Source organism: Alosa pseudoharengus, unplaced genomic scaffold, assembly GCF_046254945.1.
Source record: "Alosa pseudoharengus isolate Yale_2024_CS ecotype anadromous, Long Island Sound unplaced genomic scaffold, YU_APseudo_1.1 YU_APseudo_1.1_scf_2, whole genome shotgun sequence".
Classification (NCBI taxonomy): domain Eukaryota; kingdom Metazoa; phylum Chordata; class Actinopteri; order Clupeiformes; family Clupeidae; genus Alosa; species Alosa pseudoharengus.
In genome coordinates, this window is record NW_027468663.1 from 10,609,305 (window position 1) to 10,628,452 (window position 19,148).

A 19,148-nucleotide genomic window follows, 5' to 3' on the forward strand; every position below is an offset into this window, starting at 1 on the left:
TTAGAGAGACCTCTAGTGGCGGTTGCACTGCTGAAGTTTCAAGTTTCAAGTTTTTACATGCCATGCACCTCCCTCATGAACTGCACAATGCACCTTGCACTTTAAGCCGTGGATCTACTTTTAGCGAGCACTTTTAGTAGTACAAGATTATATTGTATTTATGGGTAGGGGTAGTCTGGGGGATATATCTTTTATCTTTATTTTAGCTCCTTATTTATTCATGTTTTAACTTAACTTTTATTCTATAACGTATTATTACACTTAGTATGTGATAGCATAGTTTGAGTGGAGTCAGGAGTTCATTTCACTGCTTGTTGTAAGTCTATGACTATGCATGTGACAAATATAGAAACTTGAAAGTTGAAACTTGAAGGTCTTTCCTAGAGAAAAGTTTTTGACCAATTTCAAAGATCCTTAATATGAAACAAAACATGTCCCAATGTTCTAAGTAAAGAACATTAAGTTCAAGAGGGAGAGCAAAAACAAGCCAAATCGAAGAAAAAGAAAGATGAGCACAAAATTAAAACCAGTTGAGCAGATGTGCAGTTAAAGGTGCTGTTTTTTTTTTTTGCTCATGAACTATACACCAACATGAAATATAATTTCAAAACAAGTTTCTTGATCGTTCTGGAATGTTCTAAGGAGTGGGCAGCCTCCTGGCAGTCGCCTGCCAGTTATTTCTTCATTGCACTACACCTGGAAGGGATGGGATGGCCTCCTATGTTGGCAAGTCTTATTAAACTAGTAAGAAAAGCTAACATAGCTTTGAATATCTGAAGACTTGTCAGAGGGGTCTATTATTTGAAACTCCAAACAGTCATGTGAAACGCCTACTCTTGATTGTTGGCTGGAGGTCTATTAAACGTCAACACTGTTACACAAGTGTGCCTACTTTGAGAGGTTTGAATGCCACATGAGTGTAATGCATGTCTAACCTGACCATGGACAAAACAGGTATTCTATCTCAGCCAAAGGACAGGAATTTTAGCCACTAGAAAAACAAACCTAATCCAGTAAGAAAAGTTGGAGTTGCAACCAAATCATTCTGTGATATTGTGGTAATAGCTCCTTCAGAAAATTGTTGATAATAATTACAGAAGACAAGTATAGCCGGTTTGGTTTATAGAACAGAATTTATGATCATGCACAGGTCTGCGCAGGTGTGTTACATTGACTGGGTTTAGCTGGAGACAGTAGACTGGTAACTATCTGGTCTGAACACTACAGGTAACTATCTAACCACTCTGGTGTGGTTGGATTGGAATATAGCTCTGGGAATGACAGGTCAGACTGATAGCAACTGATAAGTGATGACATGGTCAGTTTGGTAGGTCTATTGCCCACAACCTTTTATGTTCCTAGAGCGGATTATAGGAGTTCTGATGCAAAATTCAGCTGATGCGGGCAGGGTGGACCTAGACATCAGACATCTGTAGGTATACAATGCCATGATATGATGGTCCCAGTGGGTTGAGTATTTATTATAAGTAGCCTAATAGCCTACTACACAAGATTTGAGTAGGCACAATATTACTATGAAAACCGAGATCGCTGGCAAATAACTCCTATGTGATTATTATAAATCTATCTTCCAAAGATGAAACTAGCCTGACTTATGTAGTACCCTGAAATCAAAGAGAAATTGTGTGGCAAGATGTTGGAGGTCACCTTAATGTCCAGGTTTGTGTCTGCTTTCAGTATGATAAGGGCTCCTATAGCCTGGATGCCAGCCCAAATGTATACCTACCCTTTGAGAACTCAAAGGGCAGGTATAAAACATGAATTCAACATTTTCACAATAGCAGTCCTGCCCCATGGGCAAAATACTTTTATACACAACCAGATAGATAGATAGATAGATAGATAGATACTTTATTGATCCCCAAGGGGAAATTCAAGGTCTCAGTAGCATACAGACAACACAGACACATTCACTAACAGCAGAACAAGTAATTAAAAGTGTATAATATAAAAACACAACTAAGCAATAAGGACAGTAGAAGATAAAGAATATACTAAATATACTAAAATACAAATTATACTAACTAACACTTAATCTAAATCAATTCTAAAAACAGTATCCACATAGTGGTGATTAATCAATCAAGAGGCGCTTGCAATGACTGAGGCAGGGACTGAGCCTGTGATTCTCTGTGCATAGTAAGGTAAGGTAAGGTGCTCTGTGTGAGTGAGTGTCACGGTGATAGTGCAATGGTGATAGTGGTCATGGTGATAGTGCAAATGAGTAAGTCCAACAGTGCAACAGTGCAAGAATAAGTCTATATCTGATATATCTATATATATAACTATTTTAAGAAAAGGTATAAGTGTGGCCACAGTTCGGCTGTGGCATGGAGGGAGGGGTTATGCATGTGCTAATGTGCTAATATAGCACGCAAACAGTGAGGCAGAAAGACGGTGGTAAAAAGTGGCTAGTGGACAGACAGTATCCAAACATGGAGGGGGTGAAGAAGTAGACAGACTATGCAGAGAAGTCTTTTTCTCCTCTTCCCTTAAGTGAAGCATTGAACAGTTCAATGGCCCTGGGGACAAATGACTTCCTCAGTCTGTCTGTTATGCAAGGCAGTGAGCGAAGTCTCCAGCTGATCAGGCTCTTCTGCTTAACAATAGTGCTGTGGAGTGGGTGACACTCATTGTCCAAGGTGTTGATCAGTTTGTTCAGGGTCCTTTTGTCAGATATTGAAGTGATGCACTCCAGTTCAGCTCCCACTGCAGAGCCAGCTTTCCTTACCAGCCTGTCAAGTCGCCCCGCATCCTTCTTCTTTATGCTTCCTCCCGCATACCACTGCATAGAAGAGGACGCTGGCAACAACAGACTGGTAGAACATCCTGAGGAGCTTGCTGCACACATTGAAGGAGCGCAGCCTCCTCAGGAAGTACAGCCTGCTCTGCCCTTTCTTGTAGAGTGCATCAGTGTTGGCTGACCAGTCCAGTTTATTGTCCAGGTGGAGACCCAGATACTTGTAGGTGCTTACCACCTCCACATTGACCCCATCAATGGGGACTGGTAGCAGAGTGGGCTTAGACCTGCGGAAATCCACCACCATCTCCTTGGTCTTTGAAGTGTTGAGTTGAAGATGATTGAGTTTGCACCATTGCACAAAGTCCTCCACCAGGCTCCTGTACTCCTCCTCCTGCCCGTTCCTGATACACCCCACAATTGCAGTATCGTCAGAAAACTTCTGCATGTGGCATGATTCGGTGTTGTAGCAGAAGTCAGATGTGTACAGGGTGAACAGGACTGGAGAGAGCACAGTTCCCTGTGGCGCTCTGGTGCTGCTGATTACAGTGTCAGAGAGACAGTTCTTCAGTCTGATGAACTGTGGTCGCTCGGTCAGTTAATCTGTAATCCAGGTTACCAGGTGAGCGTCCACACCCATCTGCAAGAGCTTGTCTCCCAGTCTGAGGGGTTGGATGGTGTTAAAAGCACTTGAGAAATCAAAGAACATGATTCTCACAGCACCCCTTGTCTAGGTGAGAATGTGTCCTGTGTAGAAGATAAGTGATGGCATCATCCACATCATCAACCAATGACAACCAGCTCCAGCATGTAGGCCTTTCAACAACCAGACTGTCTTGCTGGAGGATTGACAGACGGATACCCATAAAACAAACTATAAAACCTGATTTCCTGTGTAGTAGGGGGCCTATGTGTCTAATTTGGGGGCTTGTGGGATTCGCATGTTCATTTTTGGAGAGTATATCTTTGTTCTAGGGGTTCTTAAGAGTAGAAAAAAACATGTCTCCATTTTTGTTGAAGGTTTTGAAGGACCCAAATCAAAGGTCAAATTCAGAAAAGGTCAAATTTGGTGTTTTGTCCATAAACCTCACATTGCTGGTATTATAGCATAGGGTTTGGTGCCAAAAAGCAAAGATATTCTACAAGGTAGTGTGCAAAAGTGGACCACATAAACAATACAACATTATAAAACATTTTTAGGCTGATAATTGATCTCTTTAACAAGAAATTGTCCGCTTAAAAAAATAATACTTCAATATAAATTCATGCCTATTAGTGTGCTTTAGTGTAGGCCTAGCCTGCTCTGCCAGTTCTTGTCTACACCCATTCAGAGCACAAAGTGCAGAGATCTCTGTTAAATCAAGTTTAATAGACTTTTACATAGTTAGTATCAGCTGAAGTCTGTAAGGCCTTCAGTAGCCTATGTAAGTGTGAAGAAAAGAAAGGGTCGTCAAATGAAAAGTAGTTTGTTGGTGCGCACATCCAAGGCAGGTGCTGGACAAAAAGTGCTAGGCTATCAAAAGGAAAAAAATTTGAATATCAGACAGACTGTCGCCATATTTAAACAAGTACAAAAGGTCACATGACCCATCAGAGTGATAGGCTATAATTACATAGATTTACAAAACATTTATATACATATACACAACATCATAATATCTACAAAAAGCATGTACTTATAGAAAAACATTTATATAATATACTTTTTTTTTTTTTTTATAAATAAGTACAAGCTTCCATCCTATCAGAATACTTGGCTGTGTATCAGGCCGCATTAGGCCGTCATAATAAGTAAACATGATATTGGCTTCTATTCAGTCTACAGGTTACTAATCATACACTTATATAAAGGAGACTACATTCACATTTATAAAATATAATATATAACCATATCCAAATAGCAATTCACACAGTAGAGTCGAGACACAACATCACATAATCAGTTACAGAAAGGGCCTAATACTGAAGTCTTCATTTAACCCTTTAGGTGCCATTGTATCCAGTGTGCAAATCCAGTACAGTTCACGTTTAAGAAGTAGAGTGTCAATATGCCCCCCCCCCCCTCCGGGGACTCTTAATAGATTCTATTCCAATGTATTTTAGAGCAGCCACATTATGTCTAGCCTCTTTAAAGTGGACTGCCACTGAACTGTTCATATCCTGATTATGAATTGCACCTAAAGGGTTAAATGAAGACTTCAGTATTAGGCCCTTTCTGTAACTGATTATGTGATGTTGTGTCTCGACTCGACTGTGTGAATTGCTATTTGGATATGGTTATATATTATATTTTATAAATGTGAATGTAGTCTCCTTTATATAAGTGTATGATTAGTAACCTGTAGACTGAATAGAAGCCAATATCATGTTTACTTATTATGACGGCCTAATGCGGCCTGATACACAGCCAAGTATTCTGATAGGGTGAAAGCTTGTACTTATTTATAAAGCAAAAAAAAAGTATATTATATAAATGTTTTTCTATAAGTACATGCTTTTTGTCTGTTTTTGTCTCTGATGGGTCATGTGACCTTTTGTACTTGTTTAAATATGGCGACAGTGAATAAATCACACGGGTGAATAAAAATTCCTGATGGGAGCAAGTGTGCGGACAATCCAACTTGTTTTCCTTAAGAAAAGAAAGGGTAAAATGATCAGATAGACAAACAGACAGGTGAGTGTGTGTGTGTGTGTAAGAGAGAGAAAGAGAAAGAGAGACACTAGCAGTGACAGTTGGCTGTTTAATACTGACATACAATCATACTGTTGAAAATAACTGTTTTGTGAACTTTATTCAACATAGCCAGTGATTTAGGCGAAATTGGTGTTAATTACAGTGAAATATACAATTTCAAAAAAATAGGGTTGAAACAGGTAAAAAAAATGGAGACATAATATTTCTCCATGTTCAATGACCTCTAAAGACAGTCCAACCACTCTCCAAAAATTAACATGTCAAACCCACAGAAACCATATAGGCCCCCTGACTAGTGTGGCAATGGCAGTATGAGTTGCCAGGATATGATTCTCTGAAGACAAGGACCTACCGGAAAGTGGAAACAGCATATTTGAGTGAATGATCCATTTTGCTTAACCGCTGGAAAATATCTCAGCATCAGGGATATTTTCTCAGCGCTAGCTTTGCATGAGGGGTGCTGGAACCAAAAGGACTTTGCATTTTACTGATTGAACCTTATGTTCAATGGAATTTCTGTTATGCCAAATAAAACCAGATGGCTAGCCTACTTTTTACATAATCTATGGCAAGTAGTAGGCTAGCCTACCATGCCGTAAAACTGAAGCATGGTTTTAAATTAGTAATGTCCCACCCATTGCGTGTGTGTTGTCGCGTTGTAGGCTGTGCATTAGGCCCACATTTCATGTTGTTTGTAGCCTACATTACATTACATGTTTATGTTTACATTACGGCTATAGGCCTGTAGCCTATGATGTTCATCTGGTAAATTAATTTATAGGCTATCTTAATAGATTCTGTCTTTCACTAGGCTACTGAATAGGCTTCGGCTATATGCCGACTCTGAACCTCCGCCCATTTCCTATCCCTCAGTCTACGCTCCACGCCTGCAGTGCGACGTCACTTGCTGCGTGTTTCCCTCTCCCGGGGGGCGTAGGTTTCACCGGCTTACTCGCAGACACAATGAAATGTAGGACACCACGTTGGGTACAGAAGCAAAGCGTCTCTCTGTAGCCTTTTCCTGCTTTTATTTTATCAGTTTTTCGGTCTTGACATTTGAAAAGGTCGATTATTTTCATAGTTTACGCATTGGATAGCAAAGGCTAAGGTTTTTTGGCCGACCATTTGGAAAATCTTTGAAAGGATCAGCGCTGCCCAGGAAACGAGACGAACCTTTTGCTTGATAGCATTCCGTTTCATTATAAATATACCATGTCAATGTTTGCTTGTTCGGATTATTTTGCTGCCGAGTGTCTGGTGTCGATTTCCAGTGGCCCTGTCCTCCATCGACCCACCCCGGTGGCTGCGACTCCCCAGGCCCCTCCTCAGGGCCTTCCACCCGGGGAACCAGACGGGTCAAACGAGGACAGGGAGGTACGGGAGACCCTGAAAATGGAGGGGGCAAACATGATGTCGGTCGCAGAAATCCTCACTGATCTCCACGGCAAATTTCGACCAATGTCGGCCTATTCGGATAGCAGCAATTCGTCGTGCGGAGAGAGCGGGTACACCACGTTGTCTGACTCAACCACTCATACCCCAACCATGACCCCCTCTGGCACCCCAGTCCCAGGACAGTACAATACACAGATTTTGGTAGGGGGTGCACCGCGTTCGCCCACCAAGCGTCACCCATGTACTTTCGACGGTTGTGATCGTGTGTATGGCAAATCTTCTCATCTGAAAGCGCACATCAGAACCCACACAGGTATGGTAGCCTAAACTCATTGATTAGTATATTTGAGGCCAGGCATAGAGTAGGCCTATTTTCGTTAAACTTAATTTACTTATCAAAACTTTAAGTCTAAACAAACACAAGCATTCTATAAACGCACCATCGACATATATCCTTTGTTAGGCTATGTATGTGAAGGGGTTGACGTTTTCATCAACTAGTGGCCACGATGTCGTTCAGGGGACCAAATAGATATCCATCACAAAGACGCTTTACTTGGTAGGCCACTACTACTCACAAAGTAGTAGTAGGCTACTACTCAACAAACAGTATCCTTTTACAGTTATATTGACCATACAGTAATTTTATTTAACTTTTGGCCTGGGTAGCCTACTTTTTTGTCCGCACCGGCGTGCTCGCCATGTGTGGCACTTGGCATTCCCTTTTTTTAAAGCTATTTTGAGAAAGACATATTTAGTCGATTAATTAGTGTTTTTTTTTTTTTAATCTTAAGCTAGAGTACCTTGGGCATTAAAATAAGGGAAAAATCCCGACTGAGGCCCTGGAACAAAGACGTTGTCGAACAAAGGAAGAAGCGAGGGAGGACCAAAATACACAGTGACTGGTCTTTAATTTGCATATGAAGAGATTTGGAGTATGAGCTGTACACGTGGTTGTGGTTACGTTACGCAGGTTGTCATTTGATCCGTGTATTTATAATGCGAACCAATCCGCACAGGGCGTGCGTGTGTATGACCTGTACAACTTTTTCTTGAGCTAATGCTATGTAGTAAAGACTACAGGCTCCAGTACTTTTGCTGACGATTGGATTTTAGTTCTAAACTTTGTGCAGTGTGATGCTGGTTGAGATATGAAGACCAGTATTGATATGTTCTCCTCTTTAGGATCCTTGTGCCAGTAGCCTATGGCCTCCTATGTCACAGTGATGGGGAGCCTAATACACTATGCAAAGTGTCTGGCCAGTTAGTCAAACGGTGTGAATTTCAGTGTGAATGTGTAAATAAAATATTTATGAAGGATCTGTGTTGGAATCAGAGACACTGAGACTAAAACATATTCTCATAAGAATGCACTAAATGACACCTTTGGTGTTGGATATGACAGGTTTGTTGAAAGGAAATACTTTCACAGCAGAATGCTATAGGTGAAGTGCACCAAAATAGCTTGTCTGTAAGTGATGTAGCCTACTTAGTACTATCTCTTATCTTTCAGGTGAAAGACCATTTCCTTGTACCTGGCCCGACTGTGAGAAGAAATTTGCTCGGTCAGACGAATTGGCACGCCACACACGTACCCACACGGGCGAAAAGCGATTCCTGTGCCCGCTCTGCGACAAGCGATTCATGCGCAGTGACCACCTCAACAAGCACGCCCGCCGCCACCCCGGCTTCCAACCCTCCATGATTGGGCGCAAGGTCAATGGGGCCACCGCTGCTCCAGCGGAGCCTCAGTGAGTCCCTCAGGTCTGGCCCAGATGGGTCCCACGGGGGCAGGGGGAGGCAGCCACTCCCTCAGTTGAACCAGCTCATCCAGGCTGCCATCCTCTGTTCGGTTCTCCTTCCCCGGCCTGGGCCTCGTCCTTGTCCACAAGGAAACCAACCACTTATGCTTTACAACACAAAGCCTCATAACTTTTGATGTTTCTTTGACTTCGAACACTCACAGCTGCAGGGATCTTCTTTGCTCCTTCAGTTCTCCACGCATGTAATGCAAATGCTTTGTTTAGAGAGAGAGAAAATGTGTGAGTGAGTGATTCTGTGCTCTCTTGGTTACCCCCTTCGAGTGGCGCAACAACCAACACTTGTAATTGTGGCACTGGTGAAAGCTCATGGTGATATATATATCAACCATTACCCATTCACATATGTTAACATTAGATCTTTTTGATCTTGAACTTACACATTTAGAAGCACATCCAGACGTCTGATCTAAATGGCAGGAGACCATTAAGCATGTGGCAAATGCTTTCAAGGTCTGTTTTCGATTTCTCACTCTATGCAGGACATTCGAAGAAGTCGTATTGCTAACTGGCCTTGCTTGATGCTCGCATAAAATTAGTGATGTTTTTTTTTTTTTTTTAACCAGGGTTTTGCGTCACAGCTGTAGGGTCACTACAGTGTAGTGCATGGTGATGTTTCCCCCCCTTGTTCCACGTCCCACATTCCCTAGTCCTTAGTTATGTGATTTGCACTCTTATAGCATAGCCCCGCTATTGTTCTTTCTGACTGCTCTCTGACAAAGATGAAGCTTGGTGTCCTCCTGCACTGGAACACCTGAATGAGAAAGGTGCTCACATGCTATTTACATGGCTAAATCAGTGCCATTGGCAGGGCTGGCTGCTTTGCTTTAAATGTTAGTGTCAGCTTCACAACTCTGCTTTGCTATGTTTATGAGAAGTGGATGCACATGTCCACTTAAGCTGTCAACCCAACTGGTCAGTGCAGATAGCCCCCACTATAAGGGGGGCTCCTAAAGCCTGAAATAAGCCCAGCTTATCAGTGGGATGAGGAAACACTGTATGACTATGTATTCCTGTTTCCACTGCAAAACTTTTTGACTTCAGTTTTAAATGATTGCTATTTACATTTATAACATTTTCAATAATAATAACTCTTGAATTCCAGTCAACACTTAGCACCCAAAAATGGTTCAGAGTGGTGTGTTGATTTTTCTAGATGTACTTCTAAGTGTAGAGCAACTTTTTGTTTCTAGGAACCATAAAATGTTCACGCGTTGGCACATGGTGTAGCATCGTGTTGAATTCTGATGCCATTCTATATATATAAATGTGTATATACATGCCTATATGCTTCCAGCTACAACAGTAGAGATGGTATCAAAAGTACTACAAGGAGTAAAACCTATTGATAAGTTATAGTCCTTATATTAGGGGTGACCGAGTATACACTTAGTATAGCGCTGCTTGGGTTTTGTGTGAGTGTGTGTGTGTATGTGTGTGTGTGTTTATGACTGTTTACTTCCCCATTTTTTCATTTGCTAGAGATGAAGGGGAGAACAATCTACTTTCCGCACAGGCCAGTCTGTGGATGTACATTATCTCAGAGAACAAAACACATCAGGAAAACTCAGAAAGCCTTAAACTATTTCATAACTTACTTTGCACCATTGTTTACAGGTTAACATTTTTCTACAGATGTATAAGCCACATGGCACAACACAACTAAAGATATACACATATGCAAGATTGCACTTTTCGTAATGGTGTTTGTTTATAAATGCTATTTGCCTGCAAGTGTGATAGGATACACTGTTTAAATGTGCTTCTATAAATGAACACTGTGGAACTGAACTGAGGTCTATCACAATAAACCAATGCTTATCCTTAATATGCACCTTTGTCCATGTGCTTAGGCAAGGGCAATGGAAATTGATTGTTGAGTTTAGATTTTATTTGTTTGGTTTTTAAATGTAGCAGTCAGTACATTTTTTTTTCCTCCTCCAGATATTTTCAGGAATTTGGCTTTAGGCATTCTTTGGACATACATACACAAAGGGTCCATGGGTTTGGCCTCCATAGCAGGATCTCACTGAGAACTGAGGAAGCCTGTAGAGGGCAGTACAGGCAGTGTCTGCCAAAAGTCTTCCTCACTTGTGCTCCTGCACAGTATATGTCTTATCTGATACTGTAACAGCACGTTGTATTCTATCACTGTTTCTCCAGTTACAGCTGTATCTGCTTGACTTGAAAGAGCATTGCTGCTTGTCCATGCAATGATGTGCAGCAGTCTGTAGACTGCTTTAGATAACTGCTGGCAGTTATTTAGAATGAAATGGCAAATGCCCTTGTGGAAATGAGCAACACAACCAAACCAGACCTATTTCATTTGTAATGTATGTATTGGAATTAATGCAAAAATATGTACTCCCAAAATGATTTTACGAAGGTCCTCATGTGTACATGAACATCAAAAAACCATGCTTTGTCATCCATACACTTTGTTGAATTTCATTCCCCACTGCCCCTATTTATCCGCTTAGGTTTTGTATCCGTAAAAGCTATATGTATGTATGGGAAGATATGTAAGGAAAGAGACTGTTGGCATTGCATCTATTCAGGACCTTCATGATGTTTACAACATATTTTTTGTGACCAAGATGATTCTCAGTTGAAACCAATGTGCATCACATATTTCACTGAATATGATATATCCAAAATCTAAATGGACCCTGCACCACCCTCTTTTCAGAATTTCAACTGGAGCCATAGAGTCTTTCTCCATGCACTGGTCATTTTCTTTCTGTTCTGTGCTCTGTTTTTTTGTTGTTGTTGGTTTGTACAGTGCTGTCCGTAACATTGAATTATAGGCATAGTTTAGTCCCTGCTAAGGGTGATATTATGAGCATAAATGCAACGTTGACTATAATAAAAGATTTTCAGTAGGTTGGAATTTTGCTAGCAATAATTAAAGGTAGTGCCATGTGAATGACGTAGGAATGGTAAATGACCTGATAGCAGCTGCTCTAGACTAGAGAGTTAAGACTGTTCCCCCTGCTAGTGATCCATCTGTGACAGAGTCTTAATAATCAACTCTGCCACAGCACACTTGCTGAACCCAAATCAGAGGTTGTGATGCAGAATGATATGATGTTGGGTGTTGATGTTGTCCAGCCTACCCATATGCTTTACTTACCTTTACTCAACACTGTGGAACTCTTGCTTCCCCCAGAGTCTGAGTTATCTAAGGAAATGTTGGTCATGGTCAATAACTACGCTATACTATTATAGTATTATGTTTTACAGAGGACTGTGGACCTAAATGCTCAATCTGCTCAGGTGTTTCAAACAAAAGCAAAGCGATTTTTTTAAAAAAGCAAATTTTTCATACATGGGAATTCGTCATGCAGCACCTACATATAAGCATTTTTTGTTTCTTTGTATTCTTTTGGATTTATTTATTATATCCTATTATTTGTGTGATTTTAAATATTCTTTTTTTCATAGCTTATGTTGTGGTATCAAACATTACTAATATTTGTTTTGCCTCAAACAGAACTGCCAGTGCTTTTTAAATAATAAATAAAATATTAAGATTCAATTAGAAATGTCAACTGTATTCCGTGTCATGTTTCATGCTTGTTTATAGTGTTTAGGGTATTCAGTTTGTTATTCTCAGCACCCAAACCATTCTTTAAATCTTGCTGGACCATGTTCAAAGGGAAATTAGGACACATTATTAAATAAACAACTGAAAAGGCCTGTTTTTTTATCATTCTCTTTCATACACCAAGGCTCCATTTATCACCTGAGATTTTCCTCAGTAGTCAGTGAGTAGTGCACTATGTGTGAAACTGTGAGCAAACCTAAAAAGACGCAGGGCTGTGAGCAAACCACCAGAGCAGTTCACATCAGAGTGTCTCTCAATCCTGCTCCCATGTTTCAGACCTGTTTCTTTACCAAATCATACGACCGCACCTGCTCCAGTTAACCTTAGGCAGTAGGAATGTGGTGTCATCACCCATGTGAATACAAACTATGACTTGTAAACATATGCAAATAGTGTCGTGGATCCCAACTGCAGTAGCAGGATTAAGAGATTACAGATATAGTTTAGAATGGTCTTCATCTTGTTTTTTTCCCTCCCATCTCGTTTTAGTTTTTGAAAATGTCTTATTTTGATCAGAGTTCATCCCTCTGACTGCCACTGCTGCTGGGGGAGCTTGAGACGGGAGAGCGGGGACCGGCGTGGTTCTTCTGGGCACTCTGCCGGTCCCAGTCGGTGCTCACGCCCTCGTTGTCCCAGATGTTGGAGGTCTCCGTGTCGCTGGTGTAGCCCGGCTCGCCCGTGTAATGTGTGGGGAAGAGCAGGAGAGGCTCCACAGAAAAGGCCTTCAGGTCCCTGTTCTCAAAGTGGGACATGTACTCCTCCCTGAACACAGCAAGAGAGGCAGATACAGGAATACAGAATTACACACAAGGGCGTAAGGGACATTTTCAAAAAAGGCTCAAAAATAGTTAATAGATGCCAACAATTAGGTTTTAAGCTTTGCAGATTGTTGAACTAACAAACGTGTGCAGATTGTGACATGAGAGTGACATTTATCTTTTATTTAAAATGTAAAAATATATAAGTAAAGACAGAGTAAAACTAACTTGGGGTGCTTGTCAAACATGACGGGAAGAAACTCATCCACGGGCAGAATCTTGCCAAAGGGCTCTGCCTGGAGAAGCTTCCGAGCCCCCTGCAGAGAGAGGGCGTATCCCAGGGTCCAGTATGAGTAGTCTGGGTGCACCAGGTTCTTTACCCCCTCCACCCAGCGCTCAGGCTCCTTCACCTGCAGCCTCTTCCGGCCCACATAGCTGAAAGAGAAAGGAGTGGGGTCAAATGAAAAAGATTTAGTATGAGGGGGAAAGATGGAACTGCAGAGATTATGGAGGGTGAAAATGTGTTTTTTTTTTTTCAATGTAAGCTACATGGCTACTTAAACTGTTACTTTTTGATGACAATGTTTACTGTTATTGTTGTATGTTGCTTTGGACAAAAGAGTCTGCCAAGAACCATAAAAAAACACAAGCAGGTATGGTGAGGTACAGTTTGGAAATGTTCGTAACTGGAAGAGTTTTATTCCCTCTTCCAAAGTAGCACCTCCAAAGTCAAATTCCTGTCTGTATGAATGTGGAAATGTGGAAAGGTAAAGTGGAAGCACATGGATCTCACATGAGGTCCCAGTCAAGATCAGCTGCCTTTACGTCCTGCATGATGGTGATCAGACGGCTCTTGAAGCGAGGCTCAAATCGTACATCATCCTCCAGCAGGAGTACTTGCTGCTGTCCTTTCTCTACCATCTTGGAAACAATAAAAGTGACTGAGACACAGTGCTTTGAGGGTAGCCAAATGCTAACCCGGTGCTGCACTGAGAGTGTGTGGATGAAGTGTGTGGCAAGAAGCACCTGTTTCCAGATGTTGTAATGACTCAGGAAACATCCGATCTCGCCTCTTGTCAGGACACGGTCAGAATATGGGTCTTTGTAGTTGGGGAGCATGTGAATGCCAAGTGCCAGCAACTGAGAGGTGTTCAGAGCTCTGTGAGAGAGGAGAAACGGAGGAGGAAAGAGAAGGGGAGAGAGGGAGACCTCTTGCAAACTGTGTTGAGCAATGCCATCATACATATGTTCATTGACCTTTCAAATAAACATCACAGGTTATGCTCGACCCCGGGAAGAATAGTGGGGCTGTATATGGTTCAGCTAATGGGAATCACCTAAACCATAAACAACAAACAAAAATAAATGCAAGTTCTTCTGTCGTACTTGCCATCCACCGCATCAGTTAGTGTAGCCTGAAGGCCCAGAGCATCCAACGTGCTCAACATCCTCTTCCTCCGGTCCGGCCTGCGTTTCAGATTGATCAAGTAGATCTAACAATGGACAAGTTAGAGTTATAGCAAAAGCTACATGAATTTTACACATGGTGGGTCACTCATAATTGTAACAGTGCCATATGTAGATCCAGATACATAGTAGGCAATGGCAATGACTATATATACTCATATGTACGTTGAATCATAGGCATCCATCACAATCTAGCCTGTGGTCCCTGTCCCACTTAAATGCCCATTTAAATCATTTTGGCTGGACATAATCTTACAGAGCTACATCTGAGTTTTATAATCTGATCAGTGTGTTATTCATTCCAGTGCAATCCAATGACTTGTGAAGGCAGATTTCAAAGCAACAAAAATGCAAATTCTAGCAGAGCAACAGTGTAAAGCAGCTGTGCGCCTTACGAGTGAGGAGGAATACAAATTAAAAATCCCTTTGTAGCCTACAATGCAAGATGGTGAGAAAAGGTAAGGTAAAGGTGTTCCAGGAAATGTTTATTTACCTCATCAAAAACCATTTTATCCTTCTGCCTAGGTCGGGCATGCAAGAAATGTGATGGTTCCAAAGTATACTCAACTGTAAAAGAAATCAGTCATCAGGGTGTTTGCTGACAAATTCATATGAAGAGAGAATTTGTGTTGGTCAGGCCCAGTGTGCTTCGAACGTAAGTTTCACATTAACGGTATGATAAGTTTCACATTAACGGTATGTCTAATCACTTTTCAATGTTTACATTGCAGTGTATGTATTACATGTATAATATTATCAGTTTCATTGTCCAAATCAAGTCATAACTCACTATAAAACAAACAAATGTGACCATCTATTATTAAAATTACTTTGATGATTTGTCAATAAAATAAAACATATCTTGGCATACTTTAACAGGAATCATGATGGCTGAACTTGTGACTGGCTTATGTTGGGTCATTTGTAATTGAGAGATGAAAAGAGGAGCGGAGATAAGAGTGAAGCCAGATTGTTCCTGGCAGGTCAGTTATGCAAGTAGGAAGTACTGTGAGGAGGGGAAAAAAGACTCATTGAAGGTGGAAGATAGTTGGCGGCATGAGGCGAACTCTACTGTCGGAGGAATGAGACAGAAACGTCACAGAAAAGTGAAACTTCTCTCTCCTCAGTGAGAGGAATGAGAGTACATAGAGACAGTAAAAGAGAGGAAATAGAGAGAGAGAGAGAGAGAGAGAGAGAGAAAGAAATTGAAGCTTATTGATTTAGCATACTCTGTATATTTTCAGACAGGTTCCATCAAGGGCCCTAACTTAAATGTTGGGCAAAGTACAAAGTCTAACTAAAGCTTGCTTGATAACTATGCAAAATCTATTTACAAATTTTATACCATGAGAAAGATCCTAAGCACAAACATCGATGGGTCAGCTAAAAGCGGTCTCACGCCACATGATGATCACATGATGCCCATTCATGCACAAGAACTTTGCTCATAGAATGAATTTAAATAAGCATTTAAATTAGGGCCCCAAAGGTTTTTTTTTATTTCATCTATGTTTATAATCTAAAGCAATAATCAAAATATTACAAAATTACCATTACCATAGTCTTGACAGACTATACTGTAAACTGTATAATGCTATGTTTAAAGTCAGTTGGTACAGTGTCTCTGAGGGTGATAATGTAAAACGTACTCAAAGCCTCAGAGACAGTGTGAGAAAAGCTTTCCACTTCCTCCTCCAGGTTTTGATCAGGCTTCAGTGGTACAGGCAGGTACCCATAATGTTCTTTGTTACACACAAACATCTGCACACCTATGCATGGTCACATAGAGAATAGAGAGAAATTACAGTCAAGAGACACTAATTATAGACAGCGATTTTTTACATGTCTTTACAAATCAATTACACTCATTCATGGATGTCTAATTTTCACAACAGGATGGAATGTTTCAGAATTCCAAGTAGAGGAGAAACAGGAGACAAGATTCCTTTAAAGGTAGGTCTGGATAAATGCAGTTGATATAGCTTAACAGCCGAGCTCCTGGGGTCATGTTGATTGGCTGGAATTGTGTATGACTCAGCCCAGGCCCCTTTATTTGCCTCTAATTTACAGCCAGGACTGTTTACCAACACCTGAGTTTCATTTTAAGCAGACACTCAGAAGGAGGCCTTTTCTGAATCTTACTAAAAGTATACTGAATTACAATGGTAGACTGTGGTACAGTGCTTTATATTCTGCACAATATATCATGATTAACGTAACAGGTTGTCACCCACTCCAGGAAGCTTAGCAGTTGGTTCAGGTTCCTCCTGTACTGACCTGCTTGCCTAGCTGAGAAGGAGAAGACCATGATGTCATCCATAATCCAGGGGTAAAGGTGATGGACTGGGTAGAAGGCCAGATGTCTACTGGCTTTCCGCCGCAAGTCCAGAAGGAATGTGGAGTGCACCATGGGAATGGCGTGACATCCATCGCGCTTCCCGTCTCTAATGGGTATGTACTCGGGGGTGCGTTTATAATAACCCTGTGGAGAAAGAGACATTTAAATTTCACTACGAAACAATTTCAAATAATTAGTTCATAAAATGAAAAAAACACAGGAGGTAAACAAAGACAATGTGTACCTGGGGAGTCATGCCACACCAGAAGTTGGAGTACAGGGTACGGGATTCCAGCATGGGAGCCACCAGAGTCTTGTTCTCAGCCATCAACAGTGTCAACACTTCTGGATTTGTCAGCAAATTGTCACTGTCTGCAAACTGCAACAGCACAAAATCAGTTGTTCACTGTATATTTTTTTTTTTCAAATGCCAACTTATCACTATGGTTTAAATTACTAATTATATACTGTAGGCCTGCATATAATAAATGTATAAAGGAAAGTATATACTGTATCAAAATGTATAAATCACATGCATATGGAGATGCATAAGATGTCTTTTCCAACTAATTTATCTCATGACCTTCCTTGATAACATGAAGAGGGAGATGCTCAGCACTGTACCTTCAGATAAACAAAGGCCTTTGCAACACAAGATACATCAAAACAAAATAAAACCAGTGGCAAAAAGTGTTTGAACATAATGCAACCACTGGAAACATTGAAGATCAAAACCAGGGGAAAGACAAAATTGTGTATCTGACTACTTAATGTTTCTGACATCGTATACTTCAGTGACAACTGGACAGCTGTGGAAGAGCATAAAATATAATGTATATGGCCGGTAGATAAAGCATGACAAAATGGGGGGCAGTGAAAGGATAGCTGCTGGCTGGTGTCTCACCAGTATGTAGTCTGCCCACAGGGCCTTGGCTCTCCTCAGCGCTGCCTGTCTCAGCTTCAGCACGTGGGTATACCTGGAGTCAGCCCAGTGCTTCGGCCCCTCCTCACCAAACAATGCACTGCAAAGGAAGTCACACACAGCAGTCACTGATTATTAAGCGTCCTGGTTTTCAGGCTTTTTTACATTTTCTGGCTGATATATTTCAGGGTCGTAATTTCTGTATCAACCATGTGGGGTTGTGAATTGTTCCTAAACCTGAAAGTGTAATGCTTTCGTGAAATAATACACTCTAATACAGTGGCACAGCAGTCTTCTGAAACTGAACTGTGTCATTTAGTAGGTGGCTGCCAGGTAGAAGTAGAAGTGCAGTGAGTACAGCGCAAGCTTACCTGGACTCCTCTGTGGTCCTCAACTCAGCCGAGTGGTAATGGCTGTCTACCGCACTCAGCCAGTCCTGTAGCATTGCCGTTGTGTTGTCCACATTATGATCTGTGGCTGCCCTGCAAAAAACACCATGTTATAATATTTCATATCTTCAGCATCATGCTGTGCCCTTGGGCCAAATGGTGCTCTGACCTGTACAGTACAGAATGCACATGGCAAAAGGAACTGATATGTTTGGTAACCTAATGCAGATAAGATATACAGTCCTCAGATCAGATAGATGAGGCTTCTTTGGTGCTATTAGTTTTCCTATTGTTGCAAAGCAAACGGTGCCCACATGAGCAAATGGTGAGCACCTCATTCTCATCTTTCTCTCGCCTGTGTTGCCCACAGCATTCCTGCACTGTGCTGTGACTCCTGTCATTGCTTTCCCACTCTGCGCTACTGTTTGCTTTGCTAACTTTCCCAAGTGCTTCAGACAGGCAATGCAGAAAGTCTCTGGTCTCTTACACAGTGTCTCTTGCAACAAAATGAATCCACCACAAATGGCTTTTTTTTCTATTTATCATCCATATTCAGTTGTGACAGTTTGAAACCTAACTGAAAGAAACAAGTTCCAGTAAAATGTTCTGTTCTAGGTTGGTATGATAATAAGCTGGAAAATAGGTTTGGAAAACAACAAAAAAATACAGTTTAAGCATTCTAAAGCCATTTTCAGTATACATTTAACTTCACCATTTAAACTCCATCTAGAAATGTATTTAAGTATTATTTTGTTATCAAGGGAGAAGGTTAGAATGTGATGCTATGTCATTTTCTTTTATCTACATGAGTTTAAATCTAAAATTAAAACATTAGAAATCTGATATGTCATACCAAATTGCGATGCGATCCTTGGGGTAGTCCAGTCTGTCTATGCATCCCAGATAGAAAGGTAAACTATGTTCTGCATTTCGAGCAAGTATAGCAATCAAGACTTTGGGCTTCAACAAAGATGACTCGGGTCGAATTGGGTCCAT

The 19,148-nt window shown here is 41.1% G+C and overlaps 2 protein-coding genes across 2 annotated transcripts; one reads left to right on the forward strand and one right to left on the reverse strand.

The window, feature by feature from the left end:
* Nucleotides 1-6,425: 6,425 nt before the first annotated feature.
* On the forward strand, nucleotides 6,426-12,368 carry LOC143133792 (Krueppel-like factor 13). Its single transcript, XM_076293651.1, has 2 exons — nucleotides 6,426-7,164; nucleotides 8,365-12,368. The coding sequence occupies exons 1-2, from the start codon at nucleotides 6,669-6,671 to the stop codon at nucleotides 8,604-8,606; spliced, it is 738 nt and encodes a 245-aa protein (XP_076149766.1). The 5' UTR covers nucleotides 6,426-6,668; the 3' UTR covers nucleotides 8,607-12,368.
* Nucleotides 12,369-12,790: 422 nt separating this feature from the next.
* colgalt2a (collagen beta(1-O)galactosyltransferase 2a) lies at nucleotides 12,791-19,148 on the reverse strand. The gene is made up of 12 exons (XM_076293126.1): nucleotides 19,006-19,148; nucleotides 18,135-18,245; nucleotides 17,746-17,863; nucleotides 17,086-17,220; nucleotides 16,781-16,985; nucleotides 16,153-16,272; nucleotides 14,997-15,070; nucleotides 14,423-14,529; nucleotides 14,063-14,195; nucleotides 13,830-13,957; nucleotides 13,265-13,471; nucleotides 12,791-13,040 (listed from the first exon to the last, which is right to left on the reverse strand). Exons 1-12 carry the CDS (start codon nucleotides 19,146-19,148, stop codon nucleotides 12,791-12,793), a joined length of 1,731 nt encoding a protein of 576 aa, XP_076149241.1.

Bases quoted from the DNA above. Each gene is read 5' to 3' on its own strand.
- colgalt2a (XM_076293126.1), bottom strand. From the start codon at position 19,148: ATGGACCCAATTCGACCCGAGTCATCTTTGTTGAAGCCCAAAGTCTTG. The intron at 15,071-16,152 runs GTACGTTTTACA...TTTCTTTTACAG, and splicing joins CACTGTCTCTGAGGCTTTGA to TTGAGTATACTTTGGAACCA. The intron at 14,196-14,422 runs GTACGACAGAAG...CCTCTCTCACAG, and splicing joins ACTGATGCGGTGGATGGCAA to AGCTCTGAACACCTCTCAGT.
- LOC143133792 (XM_076293651.1), top strand. From the start codon at position 6,669: ATGTCAATGTTTGCTTGTTCGGATTATTTTGCTGCCGAGTGTCTGGTG. The intron at 7,165-8,364 runs GTATGGTAGCCT...CTTATCTTTCAG, and splicing joins GCACATCAGAACCCACACAG to GTGAAAGACCATTTCCTTGT.